The sequence below is a fragment of the Ceratotherium simum genome, chromosome 27 (assembly GCF_057802395.1).
Source record: "Ceratotherium simum simum isolate JZ-2026a chromosome 27, ASM5780239v1, whole genome shotgun sequence".
In the NCBI taxonomy this organism is placed as follows: domain Eukaryota; kingdom Metazoa; phylum Chordata; class Mammalia; order Perissodactyla; family Rhinocerotidae; genus Ceratotherium; species Ceratotherium simum.
In genome coordinates, this window is record NC_141926.1 from 349,467 (window position 1) to 369,596 (window position 20,130).

The window sequence follows — 20,130 nt, forward strand, 5'->3', positions numbered from 1 at the left end:
TACCATCTTGGAACAAAGAACATACACCACATATGATAGGAATGCCCCTTTTATAATAGTCATGAGATTGCTTTGCTGGTACAGCAGCTCAGTGGTCACAAGGTGAGAACAGCAGTTCAGTAATTAATCCTTAGTTCCTAGGAAGAGATGCTTATCCTTAAAGAAATGCTGATGGGGGGAAATCTACATCCCTATCTTTAAGGGCATCATTCTTGGCTTTGGGACATTGTAAATGTTTAAAGCAGATGTACAGCGCATGCTCAACAGGCCACATCGGGCCTTTTTGGAAAAACAAGATCAGGCTGAATTAGTTTTAAAAAAAATGGCTTCCTTACAGACTCCAATGTATCCTATTGCTTTTCATTATTCACCATTTTTGAGAAGCCAGACTAGCTGGCTCTCCTGGGCCCTGCTTTAGGAAGTGACAACTCAAGATGTGGGTGGCACTCCACACCAAAAGGAAGCTCAGCAGAAATACCTCACAACCTGGACCCAGGCCCTCTGGAGCTCCACAGCCTCAAAACATAAGACGAAATAAGGAATAAAGCTGAACTGACTTCTCTGCCTCCCCTAGACCCTCGACGGCTTCCTTATGGCTGTTACAGAAGACGGCTATGTTCTCTATGTCTCTCCCACTGTCCAGGACTACTTGGGATTTCATCAAGTGAGTGTTTTTTTTCAGCTGAAGAGTTTGGGTGAGTCTGGGGGTGGGGCAAGGCAGTGTAATGCTGATCTCTGGGGGGGCTATAATGGAAGTCTGAAGACCTGGGTCTCCATCTCAAAGACACACACACACGCTGTATGTCTTTGAGTGAACCTTCCCAAAGCACTGGCTTCCTCCCCAGGTGGAGAGAGTGTTAGCCCAGGTCCTCTAAGCATCAGATGCCAAGGCAGGATGAGATGAGCAAGAGATTCCTTAGGGGAAAATTCTGTGAGGAAATTGGTGAGGGGGAATGAGGGGAGACAGGGGGAGCTGTCACCTCAGTGCAGGTCTGACCCTTGGGCGGGAGACTGGGGAGGAATGTGATTGGGTAAAAAACTGCATCACAGTTCTGAGGGAATTCAGCATGGCCGAGGGGACGTCCTCAATCCAAAGTTGCCTGTCAGAGGGGTCCTGCCTCCTCCAGGAACAGGCCTGCCTTGGTACCCCTGCCATGCTCAGTCATTGGCTGGAAGCAACCTCTGGGGATTGTGGCCCCAGCGCAAACATGGTGGTGGATCCAAAGGGGACAGCGTTACACACCCCTCAGTCAGAACTCCAAGAGGCACATTGTCATGACTGTCACCCTCACTGCTTGTGCTGCACAGATCTACTTCTCCACATGGGTTTGGGGATCAGCTCCCCCTTGGCTCCCATGAGCCTCTCTTCCTGAGGGGAGCTCAATGAGTGGACAAACTGCAGTTGATCTCAGGGTAGCAAGGGGCAATCCTCCACTCTCCATTCTGAATCCCACTCACCCTCAACCATCACCTCAGCACATCTTGATGGCTTACCTTGGGGTGTGACCCAAACCTTCATTCCTGAGGGTTCTGAGTCCAGAGACACGAAGTGTCATCATGGCCCTCAGGTCAGGGTGGGGGCTACGGAGTCCAGATAGTACATGAAGTGCCAGCTCAAGTCTGGCTCACAGCAAAGCCACTGAGTCCCAGGACCCACCCAGTGGTCATTTACCTGTTCCTTGAGTGCATAATTGGAATGGATCTGGTGGAAAGTTGGAGTAGCCCCTAGACTGGGTCTTTGGCCTGTGGAGTGAGAAATATCATAATGGAAAAGCCAAGGGGCCTGAACTCCCACCCACCCCACCCCACCCCCACATTGAGGATAGTAAATCCCCCAGGACACAACACGGATCCATTACAGTGACAACATGCTGACTAGGCAGGACAAGTGAGAGGAGTCTAGTGTGCTGGGGGCCTTAAAATACATGTGCCTCAGAGGGTGGGAGATCAGCCCTATGAAAAACAGAGATCCACACTTCAGGGAGGTTTTGAGGGGTCCAGTGGTCAGGGACATGCCAGGATCTCCCCCAGAGTAGAAAATGCTGCCAGCTTTGAGGGAGCAGAACTGAGAGCAGAGCCCCTGGCCATCCACTTTGTGTGGAGGAGTGACCCAAGGTGTGAACATATATAGATTCTTGAGCAGCAGCCATTGGTCTGTCCATCTGGTGAGGGGCCTGGAAGGAAAAGCATTGGAAGGTTTGAGACAAGGACATCTGACAGGGCATGTAGATGGGCAAGGGGGGGACATCAAGTGTGGAGATTTTGTGTTGCACATTAGTGCCCATCAGAAAGCACCCACTGTAGAAGGAGCACTGGACAACCAAGTGGACAAAATGACTGGACCACTTGACATTAGCCAACCTTCCTCATTGGCTGCCTGGACCCAGCACAAGGGGCAATAATGGAGTAGCTGTGGTGGCAAGTATATACTGCGAGACCCCCCACCCTTCCCTAACATGCCTACAGATATTTACTCAACTGGCCATATGCTAGGAAAGGAGAATGTCCAGATGTTTGGAGGCCTGTTGGTAGGAGGTATGGTCACCTGAGTAAATATCTTGCCATGGCGCTGCAGAGCCCTTCCTCCTAGGGAAACTGCCACCTCTTCTATCAATGGATTCTAGATCTGAAAATTGTATCAGGCCCAGAAACTGAGCAAGAGATTGTCACTTCTCATCGAGGTGACAGCCCTCAGCCCCCTGACTCTCCATTCTTGCCTTTTTTTTTAATTGTAGATGCTAAGCAGTGCCATTGTTGGCTGCCCATCTCTTTTGCCCCTAGGGACACCATGCTCTATTAACCGTCCCCACAACTCTTTATGGGCCACGCCCCCTTGATTACCTCTTCATCCTTGTCAGTCATCACTGTCATTGCAGCCTGCTGGCTTCTGGTAAATAAGTTCTGCCACCTGGCCTCTGTTACTTCCGGGCTCCATCATCTCTATGGATATTAATGAGCCAGCTCTTCTGAGCCCAGCTCAATGACTTCCATCCTACCATCATCCCTGACCTGCAGAGGACAGTCACCTACCACCAAACCTCTCAGTGATGCTGGTGCCCTCCACAAGTGCACTCTGGTGGCCTTGGTGAGTGGGGTGCCCCAGGCCCTCCTATGGTATGTAATCTCCAGTGGGTCTTCTGCACTCACAAAATGCATCACTCAGGCACACCCCTTCCCCTCAGCTCCTTTGTCCCTTCCTCTGCCATCTGCCAGGACAACTCAATATTACCTCTTTACTGACCACTGGCTTTTTCCAGCTTCAAAGAGCCAACAAAGCAACGGGTTTGCCCCGTTTCCTGGGGCCCTGAGAATTCTGATCAGACCTTCGTGGAGGAGGGAGGTGGGGTGGAGGGTTAGACTGCAGTACAGCTCTAAGGAAGTCTGACAAGGACAAAGGGGAGCCCTCAAGGCCAAGCTCCCTGTCAGAGAAGTCCTGTCTCCAGGGACAGGCCTGCCTTGGAGTCAGGGCCATGGTGGATTTCAGCGGCAGCAGCTGGGGATGCCCTTGGTTCACTCCCTGCTATTGTAGATCTGAGGGGGCGTTTTCATGGCCACCACCGCGGGAAGACGTTCCGTGCCTCACAGAACTGCCCTGTGGACTGAAACACAGCACTGCTCCTGCATGTGCATCGCTCACCAAGAGTGCAGGGGGAGGGGTCTGTAAAAGGCCCGCGGCAACAGGGGGTTTTCTGAAATCGAGGAACAAGGATACCCCGGATCCCTCCATCTCCACCCCTCGCGCATTCCCATGGCCACCTGGGGGCCCATGCAGCACGCAGCGTGCCCGACGCTGGCTCTGGGACTTACCTCCTAACTTGTGAGGAGAAGACAAATGCTGAGAAGTTTTACAGTCTTTTTTCACCTTTCCTTTAGAAAAAGATATCAGTCAGTATGATTATGCTGTATCTGGTTTTCAGCTGTGAACCTGAGAAGGAGTTTTGTATCAAAGACAGACCTGAGGCCCCCATGCTCGCCACACCTGCACCATCCACGTCTGGCCTCCTTACTCACTTGTCCTTGCTGAAGACACCATGATGTGGAGGAAGACTCAGGGATAGGACTCCTGTATGAAAAAGCTTCCAAAAGATAAAAACAAACTTGTCCAAAGCCCTTCATCTCAGAGAAACACTCTGGGCCCTCTGCGCCTCATTCTGTGCAGGGTGGTGTTAGGAGAGGAAGTGCTGCTGTGCTGGGATGCTCTTCTACCTCGGAGCCTCAGGAGCAGTGAGCAGAGCTGCAGGAGAAATGCCAGCAAGTAGGGTAAAAAAGGGAGAAATCAGGCTCACAGAGGAGGAGCAGCCCCCGCCAAGGGCTCTGCCTCTGTCCTCAGCCCTCCAGCCCACCAGAACTGTGCGTGGCTCCACCAGGTAGAGGCAGGGAGCACTCCTCCAAGCTGTCTTTTCTATTTTGCCCTGGTGGTCCCTCTGAAGCCCACCTCCCTTGGCCTCAGCCCTCGTGCTGCAATCCCTCAAGATCCATTAATGTTTTCCTAAACCCTTCTGCTCTGTTACTTCCCCTCAGACTTTCCTCGTAATGTGGGGACCTGCCCTCCCCTCCTTCCAGCCTGCAGGCCCATTGCCAAGCCCCTCAGTGTCTTTGTCTTTTCAAAGATTAGAAAGCAGACCTTTGTAAATATTTATCACCATACTGTGTACTGGTTTTCCCTGAGTTTGGTGGCAGAAAATGGTTATATACAACAGTCTCCTGAAGATCACGCTGTGTGTGGGGTGGGGGATGCAGGGGAAGAGTGAAGAAGAATATCACTTATTTTGGACAGAATTTGGTCCAGCAAAATTTTTTTATTGCTGACAGAAAACTTTCAACAGCATTTAATTCCTCTCAGAAGGTCAAGAAGAATCCCAAACTATACCCAAATAGATAACAACTTAACAAATTATTAACTATAAGTGAGGGTGGGGAGACTCATTCTATTTTAATTAAACCTGCCTGATTTACAAGGAATACGCTAAGAATCCTTAAGGCAAAGTGGTTTGAAGACTATTTAACATTCTGGTTATGTGTAAAATATGCAAAATCTGTGTGAGGACAGGATACCTTAATTCTTGTTCATGTTCAAATCGCTATATAGCTAGACCCATCTCTTTTGAGATTACGTTAGCATTTATATTCCCTCATCTCCTTCAACAAATGACAGAACAAACTTGGATCTCCCTAGAAGTGAGACTTTCGTTCTCATTCAGTTTGACTTTGTTGTCTGGAAAAGCTAATGACTGGCTTCCAGGGAAACTCAACATTCTCCTTCCATAGAGCTTCAAGCCAACTGCAGAGGCTATTCCAGTAGCTTCGTACGGGTGTCCCCCATCTTGGGCGTCTCCCTGCTACTGATTTGTGACTTGTCTCCTAGGCGGTCACTCTTTCCTTCCCACTGGCCCCAAGAACCACCACCCTTTTCAAGACATAGTACAGGCATGGCCTCCAACACCATGGCAGTGTTCACTTCATGCGATATTATCTGGGTCTGGGGACAGCAGTGGTCTTGGAGGATGGGCTGTGCAAGACCAGAGGAGGGTGTGGGGAGAGAGTGAGAGTCCCCCTCTGCCCCTTCCCTTAAGGTTCTTATGGCTGGCCAAATAATTAACAAGACAGGTTAGCAGGAGAAAATAATACCAAGTTTAATAACATGTATACATGGGAGAAACTCAGAAATGAGCAACTCATCCCTCTGTCTAAGCTGCTTGCTTAAGTATTGTAGCTAAAGGCGAGGAAGGTGTTGGGGGTGGATAGTGGTCTGGGACTTCAGAGGGCAAGAAGACAATTTTTTTTAGGGTCATCTATAGATAATGTGGTCAGGGAGAGATAGAGTTTTTTGATAAAAGGGGCTTGGTGCCCCTCCCATTGTAACATCTATTTTACATTATCATTACAGCCATCATGATAGAAGATCCATTCCAGGAAGGAGCCACCATGTCAAATTCTTTAGGCAGTTAGTGGGGGAGGTCAAATGTCCCTCAGAGAAAACAATCAAGGTAAAGAGATATATTTCAGGGTGGTCAAATATTGATCTACCACAAGGGAAACAGGAGCAGAGTGCACCAGCCAGCCCCTAGGATAGGGAGGGACAAAGACAGGTGAGTCCAAGATGCCTGGAAGGTGTCAGAGGGGCTGGACAGGGCTCAGGGACATTTGAGGTGAACAGATCACACCTGGCTCAGGAAGGCAGGCAGCTGCCCCGGGAGTGTGACACTGCCCTTGGTCTTTGCAGTCAGATGTCATCTATCAGAGCGTGTTCGAGCTGATCCACAAGGAGGACAGAGCCATGTTCCAGAGCCAATTATGCTGGCCTTCAGACACAGCACCTGTCGGCAGAGAAGAGGAGCAGGACACCCACTGTAAGTCCCCAAGGCTCAGAGGGAAAGGGTTCGAATACAAAGTCAACCCTGCACCTGTGCTTCAACCCTTACAGTCCACAAGGAAGAAATCAGACCAGGAAGTTAGACCTTCTCAGCTTGAATGTATCTTGCATTAAGTACTGATCGAGTGCTCACTAAGTCCCAGGTACGTGAGGGGAAGACAGTAAAGAGAGCTGCATCAGGAATGAGGCCCTGTGTGTTGGCATCTGCATCTTTCAGATCCCTCTCATGTCTGTGACCTCAAGTGATTCTCCTGGTAACTGGAAAACAACCATGTAGAATGAATTTATGTTGTTTTTAATACGAGTAGGATGCAAGAAGGGATTGTGACTGTCTTGCTCACTGGTGTATTCCCAGTGCCTAGAACAGTGCCTGAGACAAAGAGAGCACTCAGTGAATAGTAGTTGCTGGAATGAATGAATGTACAATGAGGAGACTGAGGCTTGCCCAGATGGATCCAACTGGTGAGTGATAGGACTTGTGCTGAAGTAAACATCCTGCCTGCCCAGGCAGGTGCCGTCCCCTGAACCAAGTTCAGGCTGGCAGGGGACTCGCATCTGAGCGTCTGATGAGTATACAGGAGGGGTGGCCATTACGCCCTGAGCATGTGTTACTCTGATGACTGATGGGAAAGCATAGGCAAAAGGCAATATTGTCATTTACAAGTAAATGTCACTTTGTAAGTCCAGATACGGGTCCCCTCTGCAAGGATTTAGAATGATTTAATGCACCCACACAGGATACAAGGACAGACTCGTCCCTGTTTTGTTGTGAAGGATGGTCAGAAAAGAATGAAATACTCAAAAAACAGAGATTTCACTTAGAAAAAAATGAGGCCATGTGCCAATGTTTGCACCCTAATAATGCTATCCTTTTTGTGGTAGAGAGCCTAAAATACTAAAAAGAATAAACTTACAAGACTGACTAGAAGGTATGGTTGTATAACTTTGTAAGACTCAGCTGTAGTTCGGTTCAGCTTTGGCTGCTGTGGTGGTTTTAGTCCTCCCTCTCCAAAGCCTGCCCCAGTTCAGACACTCCACATGAGACCAGCCCTAAGTCCAGTAGGGTACAGTTAGTTATCACGAAACATTCTTTACTTTCTTTTTTCTTTCCCACCAGATTATCAGCAACTTGGAGGCAGGAACCTCATGCTCAGCACTGAGCTTTGTGCCTCTGTGTGGACTCTTTCTGTGCCTCCACCCCTGTCCATAGTGACTGGCCAGGGTCAAGGGAAAGGAACAGAGATCTGAGGTTCAGTGTGGGCTGTGGAGTTTAGTGGGCATCTACTCCAACCCCTCTGTCTCAAAGCTCTGGAAACAAGGCTACAGAGTGGAGCAGGGACCTTTCTAAAGCCACTGAGGTGGTCTAAGGCCAAGACACAACAACAACAACCCAGTCCCCTCAGCTCTCTAGCTTCTGCACCACCACTGCCTCTGACCTAGTGGATCCTTATATTCATTTCATTGCTTCCTTAGTGAAAGTAATAACTTCCTGTTCCAACTGTATTTTCATATGTAAATCTAAAATATTTGAGAATACTTTAAAAATTGTCAATAATAACCCAACAGATTTTTTTTCTTTTTTTTGGTGAGGAAGATTGGCCCTGAGCTAACATCTGTTGCCAATCTTCCTTTTTTGCTTGAGAAAGATTTGCCCTGAGCTAACATCTGTGCCCATCTTCCTCTATTTTGTATGCGGGTCACTGCCACAGCATGGCTTCATGAGCAGTATGTAGGTCCACACTCGGTATCTGAAACTGCAAACTCCAGGCCGCCACAGCAGAGCATACAAACATAACCACTACGCCACTGGGCCAGCCCCCTCAACAGATTTTTTAATTAATTGAATAGCTATGCATGAACAGTTCTTGGCACTTGTTCAAAAGACAGTGAGGGCAAAAGTACTCCAAATTGTCTTACTTCATTCATAGCACTTTGTAGTCAAATACATACAAATAAAGTCATTCAAAAGAATTTTTAGTATGTTTCCATCATTTCTATTTATGCCTTATCTTATATGTAAGGTGTGAATAACATACTTGGAGGCAGCAAACCATGTGGTGACCTTTATATACCATTATAATTCTCGTTTCCACTTCCTTGGAATTTTCCATTCTTTTTCCCAAACCCCAAATAAAATATTGAATGGAATTTCCATGTCCACTTGGGAAGAGTGTTATATGTTCTTTCCTTCATTTGGCAGTTTAGGAAATAAAATTTAAATCTAGCAAATCCTGTAGCATCTTTAAATAGGCAAATTCTAAAATGCAAAATTATCCATTTTTATCAGCACAAATTCTGTGGTATGTGAGGCCTGGATTTTAAACCATAGTCAAAAATGACACTAGCAAGTTTGAATTATGTTGTTAACAATGGATACTCTGAAATTTTGCATATAACTTCATGTTTTTAAATTTCTTTTATACCCTTACATCCCTGCAGTAGCAGAAACCATATTGCAGTCTACCTACATGTTTATAAATGTATGCATGACAATATTCTTCAAAAGACAAGTAGAACTTTAATAATAGTGCAATAAATATGCCAAAAAACATCTAAAAACTATCCACCTAAACCAAATTCAAGTTGATGTAGACTTTCTAACACTTATTGAGAGTGTACCATGTGCCAGACATGGTGCTAGGGGCTTCACTACAGGACATTAAGAAAGAACAGTAATAAAATTTATCAGACCATACTCTGATTAAATCCTCCCTTCATTCCTCCCATTAAAACATTCAGGGTTGCTAAGCTATTGTAAGCCTGTTCTTATTTTATTCTTGTGCAGAACTTAAGTGTAGATAAGTCAAATTCTCATGTGACACAAGGAAAACCATCAGTGTAAATATAAATATAATCTGACCTGTCAGGTTGAGAATTACAGTGTGGGGAGAAAGGAAAAATCCCCCTCTGCCCTTTTCCTTAAGGTTCTTATGGCTGGCCAAATAATTAACAAGACAGGTTAGCAGGAGAAAATAATGCCATGTTTAATAACATATATACATGGGAGAAACCAGGGACACTGCATTTCTCAACACAATAGCAGAAATTCTCGTCTTAAATATCATGTTCAGCCAACGACAAAGGAGGATGTTGGGGGGGGGAGTCAGTTACAGGAGATTACCACTAAAGCACAGTAAACAAGAATAAGGTTATTATGTAGATTTAAGGCCTCACCTTCCACACTGATACGTTTCTAAAAATGAGGTCGTCCCCCCTCTTCCCAATACAGAGAGGGAGATACCTTTACAAATGGAGATTTCCCTTATAAATGTAAATGTTTGTCTGGCAGCTCCTCCCAGGGCCATCCAGAGAATGTGGCCAGAGAGACAGAACTGATAAGGTGGGCTTGTTGGTGCCTTTCCTATTGCAACATCTATTTTACATTATATTACAGCCATCAGATAGAAGATCTGTTGCAGGGAAGAGTTACTATGTCAAATTCTTTAGGCAGTTAGTGGGGGAGGTCAAATGTCCATCAGAGGAAACAATCGAGGTAAAGAGATATATTTCAGGGTGGCCAAATCTTGATCTCCCACAACAGCAAAAGAGAATAGATTTGGTTTTTCATCCTTGACTTTCTAATGAAGTTTAGATGGTCCTTTTATTTTTAATCCCAAGAGTTTGGTTTTTCTCTTATTACCCTTTGAGAAGACTTCCCTACAAACTCCTGGGCTGGGAGAGAGAGGAGGCTGAACCAGCACTTCAAAAAAGGTGAAAGCAGCATCCTCCACAAAAGTGCTTTTTCTAGGTAGGGGAGACTATCTCGTCACTTTTCTGTGCATAGCATTACTGAAATCTGTTGTAGAAAACAAGGATGAGAAAATCAGCATTTCTACCACATTTGGTTCAGTCCTTCAGTTCACAAATGTTTACTGAGTGCCTATTGTCAGGGGAAGAGGGAGAATCTCCCTCTGTCCTTTTCTTTAAGGTTCTTATGGCTGGCCAAATAATTAACAAGACGGGTTAACAGGAGAAAATAATACCAAGTTTAATAACATGTATACATGGGAGAAAGCAGGGACACTGCGTTTCTCAACACAATAACAGAAATTCTCATCTTAAATACCATGTCCAAACAAAGACAAGGAGGATGTTGGGGGTGGGCGTGTCAGTTACAGGTGATTATCACTAAAGCACTGTAAACAAGAGTAAGGTTTATTATGCAGTTCTAAGGCCTCACCTTCCACATTGATAAGTCTCTAGAAATGAGGTCATCCCCCCTCTTCCCAATACAGAGAGGGAGATACCTTTATAAATGGAGACTTCCCTTGTAAATGATTGTCTGGTAACTCCTCGCAGGGCCATCCAGAGCCTGTGGCCAGAGAGGCAGAACTTCCGATAAGATGGGCTTGTTGGTGCCTTTTCTATTGTAACCTCTATCCTACATTATCTTTATAGCAGTCATGATAATAACTCCTTCCTGAAACAGATCTTTTGTTTTAAATTCTTCAGGCAGTTTGGGAGGGGAAATTCAAATATTTTTCCTGAGTTCTCTGAGTCCTTATTGTCTTCAGCTCGAAATAATCCGCATACCAGAGTGGTGCTTCCTGGGGTAGCTTGCCCTGAGCACCATCACTATTATGTGCCAGGCTATGTTCTAAGCATTAAGGATAGAGCAGCGAGCAAAATGACCAAGTTCCTATTGTGATGGAGCTTAAATTTTAACAGGGGAAGGGTGTAAAAAAATAAACATGTACCATTTCTGGTGGGGTATAGTGCCAAGAAAAAACTAAAGTAAGGAGAGAGAAAAGTTATGAGGTGTGCATGCTGCCATTTAGAGAAATGTGGATAAATGGAGGAGAGCAGTGCAGGAAGAAGGAAGAGCACAGGTGCAAAGGCCCTGAGGCAGAAGTGCACTTAGCACAGCTAAGGAATGGCAAGGAGGCCACAGAGAAGGGCACAGAAAGAGCCAAGGGAAGACTGGTGGGAAATTGCTGGGGAGCCAGGGGGAAACAGGTAGGCCATGCAGGCCACTACAGACTTTGAGGTAGTAAGTCACTGGAGAGTTCTGAGCAGAGAAGTGACATGATCTGACTTATATTTTAATGTCACTCTGGATGCTGAGTGGAGGACAGACTGTAAGCAGAAAGGGTGGAAGCAGGGACACCAGTTAGAAGGCTATGGGAAAGTTAAGGCAAGAAAAAAAATGATGAGAATAACAGTCAATTTATATAGAGGTTACAATGTGCCAGGCACCGTTCGCAGTCCTTTATGTATATAAATTTAATTCACATCATAACCTTATAAAGTGAGATAAGAAAACTAAGACTCATAAAGAGGTTAAATAACTTCTCCAGGGTCACACAACAGGTGAAGTTCCAGTCAGGGTCCAGGGTCTGTGCTCTTAACCACCAAGGTGTTCTGCCCAGCTGATAACGAGGAGACTGGCCAGCACAGTAGAGACAGAAGTGATGAGAAGTGGTTGGCTTCAAGGTATGTTTCCACAGTAGAGCCAATGGGGTTGCTGGATATATGTTATATGCATCACTTCATTTTTATCTTGCTCCTCGGGACACCATAAGGCAGGTCAGCAGGCAGGACTGCTAGTATCATCTGACAAATGAGAAGATCAGCCTGAGTGGCTGATCAAGCTCATCCGACTGGTGAAGACCCAACTTCACTTGGCCACAGTGCTTGTGACCCCACATTCTCTCCACCCACCAGCTTCTTCCAGAACTATAGATGTTTCAGCTCTGTGATGATGACTATTCTGGTGGAGCCTCCTCATTTGTCTCTCTGTCCTCTCAGCTCTGCGTGGGGAGAAGTTTCTCTCACTTAGTGATACCTCCACTGACAGCCTGCAGCATCAGCCCTTGGAGGACCCCTCCTATCTGGAGAGAAGCTTTGTCTGTCGGTTCCGCTGCCTGCTGGACAATTCTTCTGGGTTTCTGGTAATCACACTGTCCTTACAGGGTCAGGACTTCCTAAACCAGTGCATGGCTCTGCTCAGAGGGAACACTGCCCAAAGGTTGGGGCAGGCTTCCTTACCATCCCAGGAAGAGCCCTCTGGCTTTCAGTTCACTGCCATTTCAGAGGGTCAGAGCATTAAAGATCAAGTTGTCTTTTGAAACTTCTTCAGCCTAGTTAAGACTTGGGATATGTTTACTTGGGATTTAGTTATACCTGTTACCTCTGGTACAGCCCTAAATAGAGCTCCCTGGTGAACTCAGGATGTTAACATCCACCTTCTTCACCATCACCAAAATCAGCTATCAGTGCCTACCAATTCCTGGAACTGTACCCTCTCATAGCTCAATTAACACTACACTCCGCAGCTCTGTGAAAAAGGCTGTGTGTTTCAGGGCCCCCAGGGAGGACTGAGGAGCCATGAAAAATGATCAGGGCCTCATGGGCAGGGCAGAAGAATGAGAAGGCTCCAGGCCTGTGCACACCTATGCTCCAGGGGGAGAAGGGGAGTCCTGCCTGTTGAACTCCAAGGAGGATACTGTACCCTCTGAGTCCCATAATGGATAAGTTATGTCCACCGTTTTAGCTACTTAACATCCTCTTCTCTTTCATCTGCTTATGATGTTTGGGGTCTGCTTTTCCTAGGAGTTGAATTTCCATGGCCATCTTAAATTCCTCCCTGGACAGAACAATAGGTCAGAAGATGGCATCCTCGTGTATCCTCAACTCACCCTGTTTGCCACCGCAACACCTCGCCAGCCAGTCACTATCTTGGAGCTCCAAAACAAAACATTTCTTTTCCAAACAAAACACAAGTTGGATTTCACACCAATAGCCTGTGATTCCAGGTACATCCCTCTGACCAGAAGTCATGATTCCTAGGAACCCAAGAGTGCTCCAAGACTAGTTATCACCCAAATCCTGAGTCTAAGACCAAAGGCAAGGCAAGAACAATTGTCCAAATGGGTTCTGTAAAGTCAGTCAGTAGAAAATATGCTGTTTATAGGAGCAATGTACCAAACTGTCCATGTAGGAATATGGCATTTGGGTTAGAGTGTAATGCAGACAGCAAATCCTGAGAAGTATTGTCTCTCCCTCAGAAACTTCCAGTAATAGATCATAGTGAACTTTGAAGAAGTCCCACTATGAAGAAATCTAATTAGCTCCGTTTGACCCATTTGTATTTCCAAACTTATTTGATCATGGAACCTTTCCTAGGGGAACATCAATTAACATGCTACAATACCAGTGTCTCTTAGAACACATTCCAGAAAGCACCGGTTTAAGAGCAAGTGATCCAAAGTATTGTCAGCACTATGGCGTGCAGGTTTTATCTCTTACTCTAAGACACTGGTCTTTAGTATGTTGAGCAGTCCCAGAGCCCTTCGATGAAAGCTGTGGAACTTCTCCTTAACAAAAACTCCACTTGGTCTCTCACATGCATAATTTTGGGTACAAGCCACTGCTCTACAGCACAGGTAAAGAAGCACAGGCTTAAAAGAGAATTCTGGATTACATGTGTGGCAGAAGTGTCTGAGAGCGCACCACAATCTTTTCGGTGTGGAGGCTTCTTAAACGATCTGCTCCAGCCCTGCTGGTAGGAGAGATGCCCCTTCCGACCTGGAGTGTCCAGAGGAGGATTGCTCCTCGGCGGTTGCGTCTAGAAGGAGATCCAATGGGTGGGGCACCGAGCTGACAGGCCTGCTTCAGAGAACCGTGAGGAGCTGGGAGAGGTGTTGGGGTGGGGCAGTGGCTCTTCCTTCCTTTTGGCTGTAAGATGAGGGTGTGAGGTGTCTCCTCTACGCAGAGGCAAGGTGGTCCTGGGTTACACGGAGAGTGAACTCTGCAGGAGGGGATCGGGCTACCAGTTCATCCACACGGCCGACATGATGTACTGCGCGGAGAAGCACGTGCGGAGTGAGTTCGGGAGGCACCCTCGGGCCCAACCCCGCCCCTGGGAGGTGGGGCAAGTCCTCGCACATCTCTGCGCCTCCGCCCGCTGCCTGCCTCCTCCCGCAGCGCAGACTCCCGAGGGCTGGAGGGAGGGCAAGTGGGACGCGAGCGCCCCCTCTCTCTCCGCAGTGATGAGGACGGGCGAGAGCGGGCTCACCGTGTTCCGGCTGCTCACCAAGCAAGCCGGCTGGCTGTGGGTGCAGGCCAACGCCCGCCTGGTGTTCCGCAGCGGCCAGCCCCACTGCATCGTGGCGCGGCAGCGGGCCCTAACGTAAGTGAGGGTCCTGTCCTACGCGAGGGCCCCACTAAGGGTAATCGGGAAACAGGGCGTAAATAAAGGCCCCGCTGTACGTGAGCGTCCTCTCGTAAGTCAGGGCCCAACCTCAATAAGGGCTGGAAGTTACGGCCTAACTAAGTAAGGACCAGAGGTGAAGGCCCAACGTGTCCAGGGCCGGGAGTGAGGGCCCAACGTCAATAAGGGCCGGGAGTGAGGGCCCAACGTCAATAAGGGCCGGGAGTGAGGGCCCAACGTCAATAAGGGCTGGGAGTGAGGGCCCAACCTGAATAAGGGCCGGGAGTGAGGGCCCAACCTGAATAAGGGCCGGGAGTGAGGGCCCAACATCAATAAGGGCCGAGAGTGAGGGCCCAACGTCAATAAGGACCCAAGTGATAACATAGCTTGAAATTTATAACATGTGGGTGTACTATATATGACAACTCTAGCATAAAAGATGGTTATTGGGAGTGCATAGACTATACAGTTACAAGGTGCGTATGTTTTAGGTAAAGTGGCATAGTGCTAATTCTAACTAGACACTGAAATGTTAAGGGTGTATATTGTAATTCCTAGAGCAACCATAAAAAATATAGTGCACAAGATATAGCCAAAAATTCAGTATGTAAATTAAAATAAACTTCTAAAAAAAACTCACATATCTAGGCAAGAAATGAATGAACAGAACACAGGAAGAAAAAAACAGAGGGGACAAATGGAAAGCAAATAGTAATACAGAAGACTAAATCCAGCCATATCAATAATCCCGTTAAATGTTAATGCATAAAACACTCCAATTAAAAGACACAGATTGTCAAAATGGATAAGAAGGCAGAACTCAACAATATGCCTTCCACAAGAGATACATTTTAAAATAGTGACACAAATAGGTTGGAAGTAATCGGATGTAAAAAAAAAAAAAAAAAAGAAACAGTAAGCATAAGAAAGCCAGAGTGGCTGTGTTAATGTCAAAATAGTCTTAAAGATAAAGGGTATGACAGGAGATCTTTGGGCGAGATACCAGCTTCTCTAAAGGTCCCTCCCGTGATGGGTTTTCCTGTGCCCACACCATCCTGGTCAGCTTCTGCCAAAGACACTGTAGTTTAGTTTAGTCAGTTTTCCTTTGTGGGGTTCCAAGTGAAGTCAGGCCAAAAAAGGGAGGTTCTCACCTTGCTGAGCATGGTGTCACATGACTGTCACAACAGCCCTATAGCAGCCGTGTCCCATGTGTCTTTTGGAAGGAAAGGAGGGGAGGAAGGAAGGGAGAGATTATTTTCCCCAGTGAAAAACAGTTGCATATATCGTATTTGTGTCATGATTTTTTCTCTTCAAAATAAACTTGAAGTTTAGGGAATTTCTACATGGATTTTTGGAATACTCACCCCACAAATAAGTGGTTTCCTCAGAGACTATTTCAGAATCCAAGATAGAAAGTATTGATCAAGACTTCATTCTCCAAAAAATACAAGAGAGAAGCAAGTTCAGTACTATGGCTGCTTCTTCCTTGGGTAGAAAAACCAGAGCAGATGATGTCCTGCCCCCTTGCTCAGTTGTTTGGTTACTTGGCCACTCTGTCCGTTGGCCAGAAGACCCCTTTCTCATTCACGTCCCCATCCTCAGACTTGCTCTTGTGTTTCCTCATCTTCAGGAACGCGGAGGGGGAGGAGCACCTGCACAAGCGGGCCCTGCAGCTGCCGTTCACCCTCACCACGGGGGAGGCCGTCCTGTATGAGAGCAGCCCTGTGGGCCCCCTGACCCACCTCCCAGCCAGGAGGAGGACCAGGGCAAGGAAGGGCTCCCCCACTGGCCAGGGTCCTGCGCACTGGTGCTCTCTCCTTGGAACCATGATACAAGATGAATCCATGCACCTGTCCCACATCACCCCCACCCGCCGAGACTCCCCCTTGGAGAGGGGGGTGTCCCATGACAGGCATGAGGAGAAGGAGGAGGAAGAGCAGGGGGAAGACAGCTCTCTCCTGGCCCTCATCGAGACCCTGCTGGAGAAGGACACAGAAGAGCAGCCTGACCTCTGCTCCACTCTCCAGCCCCTGTGGAGAGAGAACCTTCTCAGGGCTGACTTGGACTCTGCAGGGCCTCAGAACTGCTGCCTGCTGCCACCCAGCCAGGGGAGGGGCCCCCACAGCATGAAGGAGGCGCTTTTTCATGACGGAGGGAGTGTGGGCTTGCCCTCCCGCGCCAGCACAACTGCTCTGCAGACCCTGAGGCCACAGTCTTCTCTGGGCCCAGCCCAGCCAGGCAGGGAAGTAGCTCCCCCTCAGGACATAAACACAGCTCCCAGCTGCCTTCAAGCACAGCCTCAGCATTTACCCATCTCTGGCCCCTCACTCCAGAGCCCACCACAGAGGCAGATTCAGCACAGCCACGCAGCACCTGTAGATTTGGGGATATGCCAGAAACCAGCAACATTTGACCTCAGCCCACTACCCAAGGCCTCCAGTCCCAGCCAGCCTGCCCAGGCATTTCCGCCAACCCACACACCTCCACTCTCTTTGGGAGAAAATGTTCCTGGACACCTGGCTCAGCCAGGCCCTGATGTTCTGGATCTTTGCAAAGAATCCATGCCCTGGACACTCACACACAGTGGTCAGTGTCAGGGGCCTTTGATCACCTCAGACCCCACCTCCTGTGTCAACCCATGTGCTACCCATCCCTTGGTCAGCATTTGGGATTCCCCTATCCAGGGCCAGCCAGTAGTGGTCCCCATGGAGGTGGGGGCAGGGCAGGGAGCAGGGCAGGCCCAGCCTGACTCCTTCAGCCACACACATTCAGCTGTGGCCGACCCCCGTCTTTCATGGGAAGGGCCAGCCAGTGACCTTCCTCCCAACTTGTGTAGAGGTCTGCCCCCGTCTGTGCAAGGGGCACCAGGTATACCAGAGGATACACTTGGGAGTCAAGAGCACCCACCCCGCTCCCTGAGGGGAAGTCAGCTCATGGGGAGCCCTACCTGTCCTTGCCAGGTGCTTCTACAGGAACCCTTGGCTATACAGGGCTCTCGTGGTGCAGACCCCGGCCCGGCCACCAAGCAGCAGTGGGTGCAGATGGGGCTGCAGACCCAGGAGAATTACAGTTGGGTGAGAGGAAGGGTGCCAAATGCCCAGCACCCAGGTGGCTGCCTAAGAGACATCATTCCCCAGGCCCCACAGCTGGGCCCCTTCCCCACCCCTGACTCCAAGGGCAACTCCCCAGGTACAGGCGGCAGCCATGGCAACAGCTCAGCGGAGCCCACAAGGCAGAGCAAGGACAGACTGGCCGTCCCAGCCCCAGGTGCTGTGAGCAGACCCCGGGGACAGCCCAGCCCGATCCTGCCTTGCTGCCCTCCTGACCCTGCCTGGCCGCCTGCATCCACACAGGGCAGCCATGACCTCCAGCTCCAGGTAGGTGTTGGAAACCGGGGTCACAGTCACCTGGGGGCAGCGGGGAGGGGCGCTCCACCTCACCGGTCAAGTGCAGAGCTGCCGGCAAATCTGGACGTGATGGGGCCTCAGCCCAGCTGGCCAGCGTAGGAGGGGATTGCCGGCCGAGCCAGGCCTAGGCACAGAGTTGCTGTGAGGCTCCAGCGATGGGACACTTGGAGGGACTTTGCAAATGTAGCAGGTCACTGTCAGTGTTGGTCAAGTGAGGCCAGTGGTGGACGGCAGGAATGGCCTTACTCCTGGGAAGACCCTGGTTATAACCTGGTGGGCCCTCCTGCTGCCATCTGCTCCCACCTGGTATCTCCCGGACCATCACTGAGCCACCTGGACACCTGCGTGTAATTGAGCCTTGGACACCCATAGCTTGAACTAGTCATAGGTGTTTTTAATTTGGCTCTCTCTTCTGCTCTGCTCTCATACCCTGGTGCTCTCCCCTCCGGGCACCACTTCACGGCCCCCGTGTAGGTTACTGCACAAGCACCACTCATTTGCCGGGTGTTGGCAGGGGACAAGGACCTCTAGGCATATGGATTCTTCAAATAAACACAACTTCCTCCCTCAAATGCAGCTTTGGATGGAAGTCACCCCGGCGGTGCTGTGACCCACTGGGGAGCAGATGCACCTCAGCAGCGTCTGCTGATAAAGGTCCTTACGCGGCAGGGTTGCCATGGGGCTCTGCAGGAATGCAGAGCAGTTTCCCTGGACCCCAATGGCCCCATAGAGCTGCATTTGAAGCCCCACCATACACGCAGCTTCTCTGGGTTTTCTGCCTCTTTCTTATTGTCACACTGCCAACCCTCACTTCTGGGGCTTTCAGGCTCCCGTCTCTGGGGGCCCTGAGCTCACACCACTTTCCAATTTTTTATTTTCCATCTGTGAGAGGTTAGAAAATCAGAAGATCAAATTTGTTAGACTTATATCTTAAACCAAAGTAAATAGATTCCTAATTAAAGCCTTGAACTTACATCTTCTATAAACAAGTATCAATTTCAGAGTCCTTGGACTAACCCCGTCTTCTGTAATTTTGTCCTAATCTAATGTTTCACATATTCCTAACAGCAATGTTACCAAAACAAAGTGCCCAGCACCATGGCACCCAGGATTCCAGGCCCAAAAGGAAGCACATTTTCCTCCAAGTTCTGACTTAGAGAAGCAGTGCCACGCTTTGCACCCCGTGTCTGCAGAGGTGCTCTGGGGCCCTAACTACTGACGTTATCCCTGGAATTGAAGGATCTTAAACTTCCAAATTGCTGGGTTTTAACCTTTTTCTATGTGTATAAACACACATATCTGAAAGCTTATTCTCTGGATCCCAAAGATGTTTTTTGACTTTATTTCATTCTGTGCACTTTATACTCAAGAAGCACACAGAATTCTCTTCTTTGCTTAAAAAGTAAGTTCTGAACCACAAAAACGTTAATAGGAAAGGGACACGATGAGCATCCAACCCCCTGGACATCCTGACGTTTGCCTGGAAGGGAATCTCAGAGCTCTGTGGTTTGGCGACCACATTTCCAAGCTCAGGGCTGAGGCTCCATGTCAGACCACCTGTTTCTGATCAGAGCCATCTAGACACATGGCTCTCACAGCACAGGGACATGCTGACAGCCACAGGTGGAGATCGTATATGTGGCCCTTTGGTCTGGACCCCTGAAAAAGGCTCAGCCTGCACTCAGTGTCTTAGGGAGCAGGATAAGTGGGTCCTCTGTGGGGCCGTGTGCAGGACAGGTGCCCCATCTGAGAGGAAGGCGTGAGGATGCATGGATGGAAGATTCAGACAGTAGTACACCCTTGAGACACAGGGTGCCTGGGGTTCAGTCTCACATTAGAGCAAAAGGAGAGTGGCCGGTGGGGCCCAGGGGGCTGCTGCTTCTCCTTCCTTAAAGGATTCAGAACGGTCAAGGCTTAGGCAGCACCATCACTTACTCCTGTGGCTTCGAACCACAGAACTCATCTTTTAGGACTGAAATGGACTTCAGATGTCATCATCTGAAGTATGCCTCCACCATCCGACCTGCTCACCACTGTCACCCAGAACCAGGCACACAGCAGATGTCTGTTGTATGTCTGAACAAATAAATGGGTGGATGAAGAAACCACAGAAGTAAAGCACAGAGAGGCCAGGGGACCTGCCAGTGCAGAGCCCAGTGGGAGGACCCTCTGACACCGCCATTTCCACCACCACCACC

The 20,130-nt window shown here is 48.6% G+C and overlaps 1 protein-coding gene across 1 annotated transcript in view; it reads left to right on the top strand.

Moving 5' to 3' along the window:
* Nucleotides 1-19,084, top strand: part of LOC101407159 (uncharacterized) — a 51,904-nt gene extending 32,820 nt beyond the window's left edge. The window contains exons 3-10 of the mRNA XM_087417851.1: nucleotides 575-664; nucleotides 6,224-6,350; nucleotides 12,122-12,264; nucleotides 12,926-13,128; nucleotides 14,088-14,197; nucleotides 14,363-14,504; nucleotides 16,156-17,902; nucleotides 19,001-19,084. Coding sequence (XP_087273977.1) covers nucleotides 575-664; nucleotides 6,224-6,350; nucleotides 12,122-12,264; nucleotides 12,926-13,128; nucleotides 14,088-14,197; nucleotides 14,363-14,504; nucleotides 16,156-17,902; nucleotides 19,001-19,084 — 2,646 coding nt within the window. The remainder of the gene's footprint in view (nucleotides 1-574; nucleotides 665-6,223; nucleotides 6,351-12,121; nucleotides 12,265-12,925; nucleotides 13,129-14,087; nucleotides 14,198-14,362; nucleotides 14,505-16,155; nucleotides 17,903-19,000) is intronic.
* Nucleotides 19,085-20,130: the final 1,046 nt, after the last annotated feature.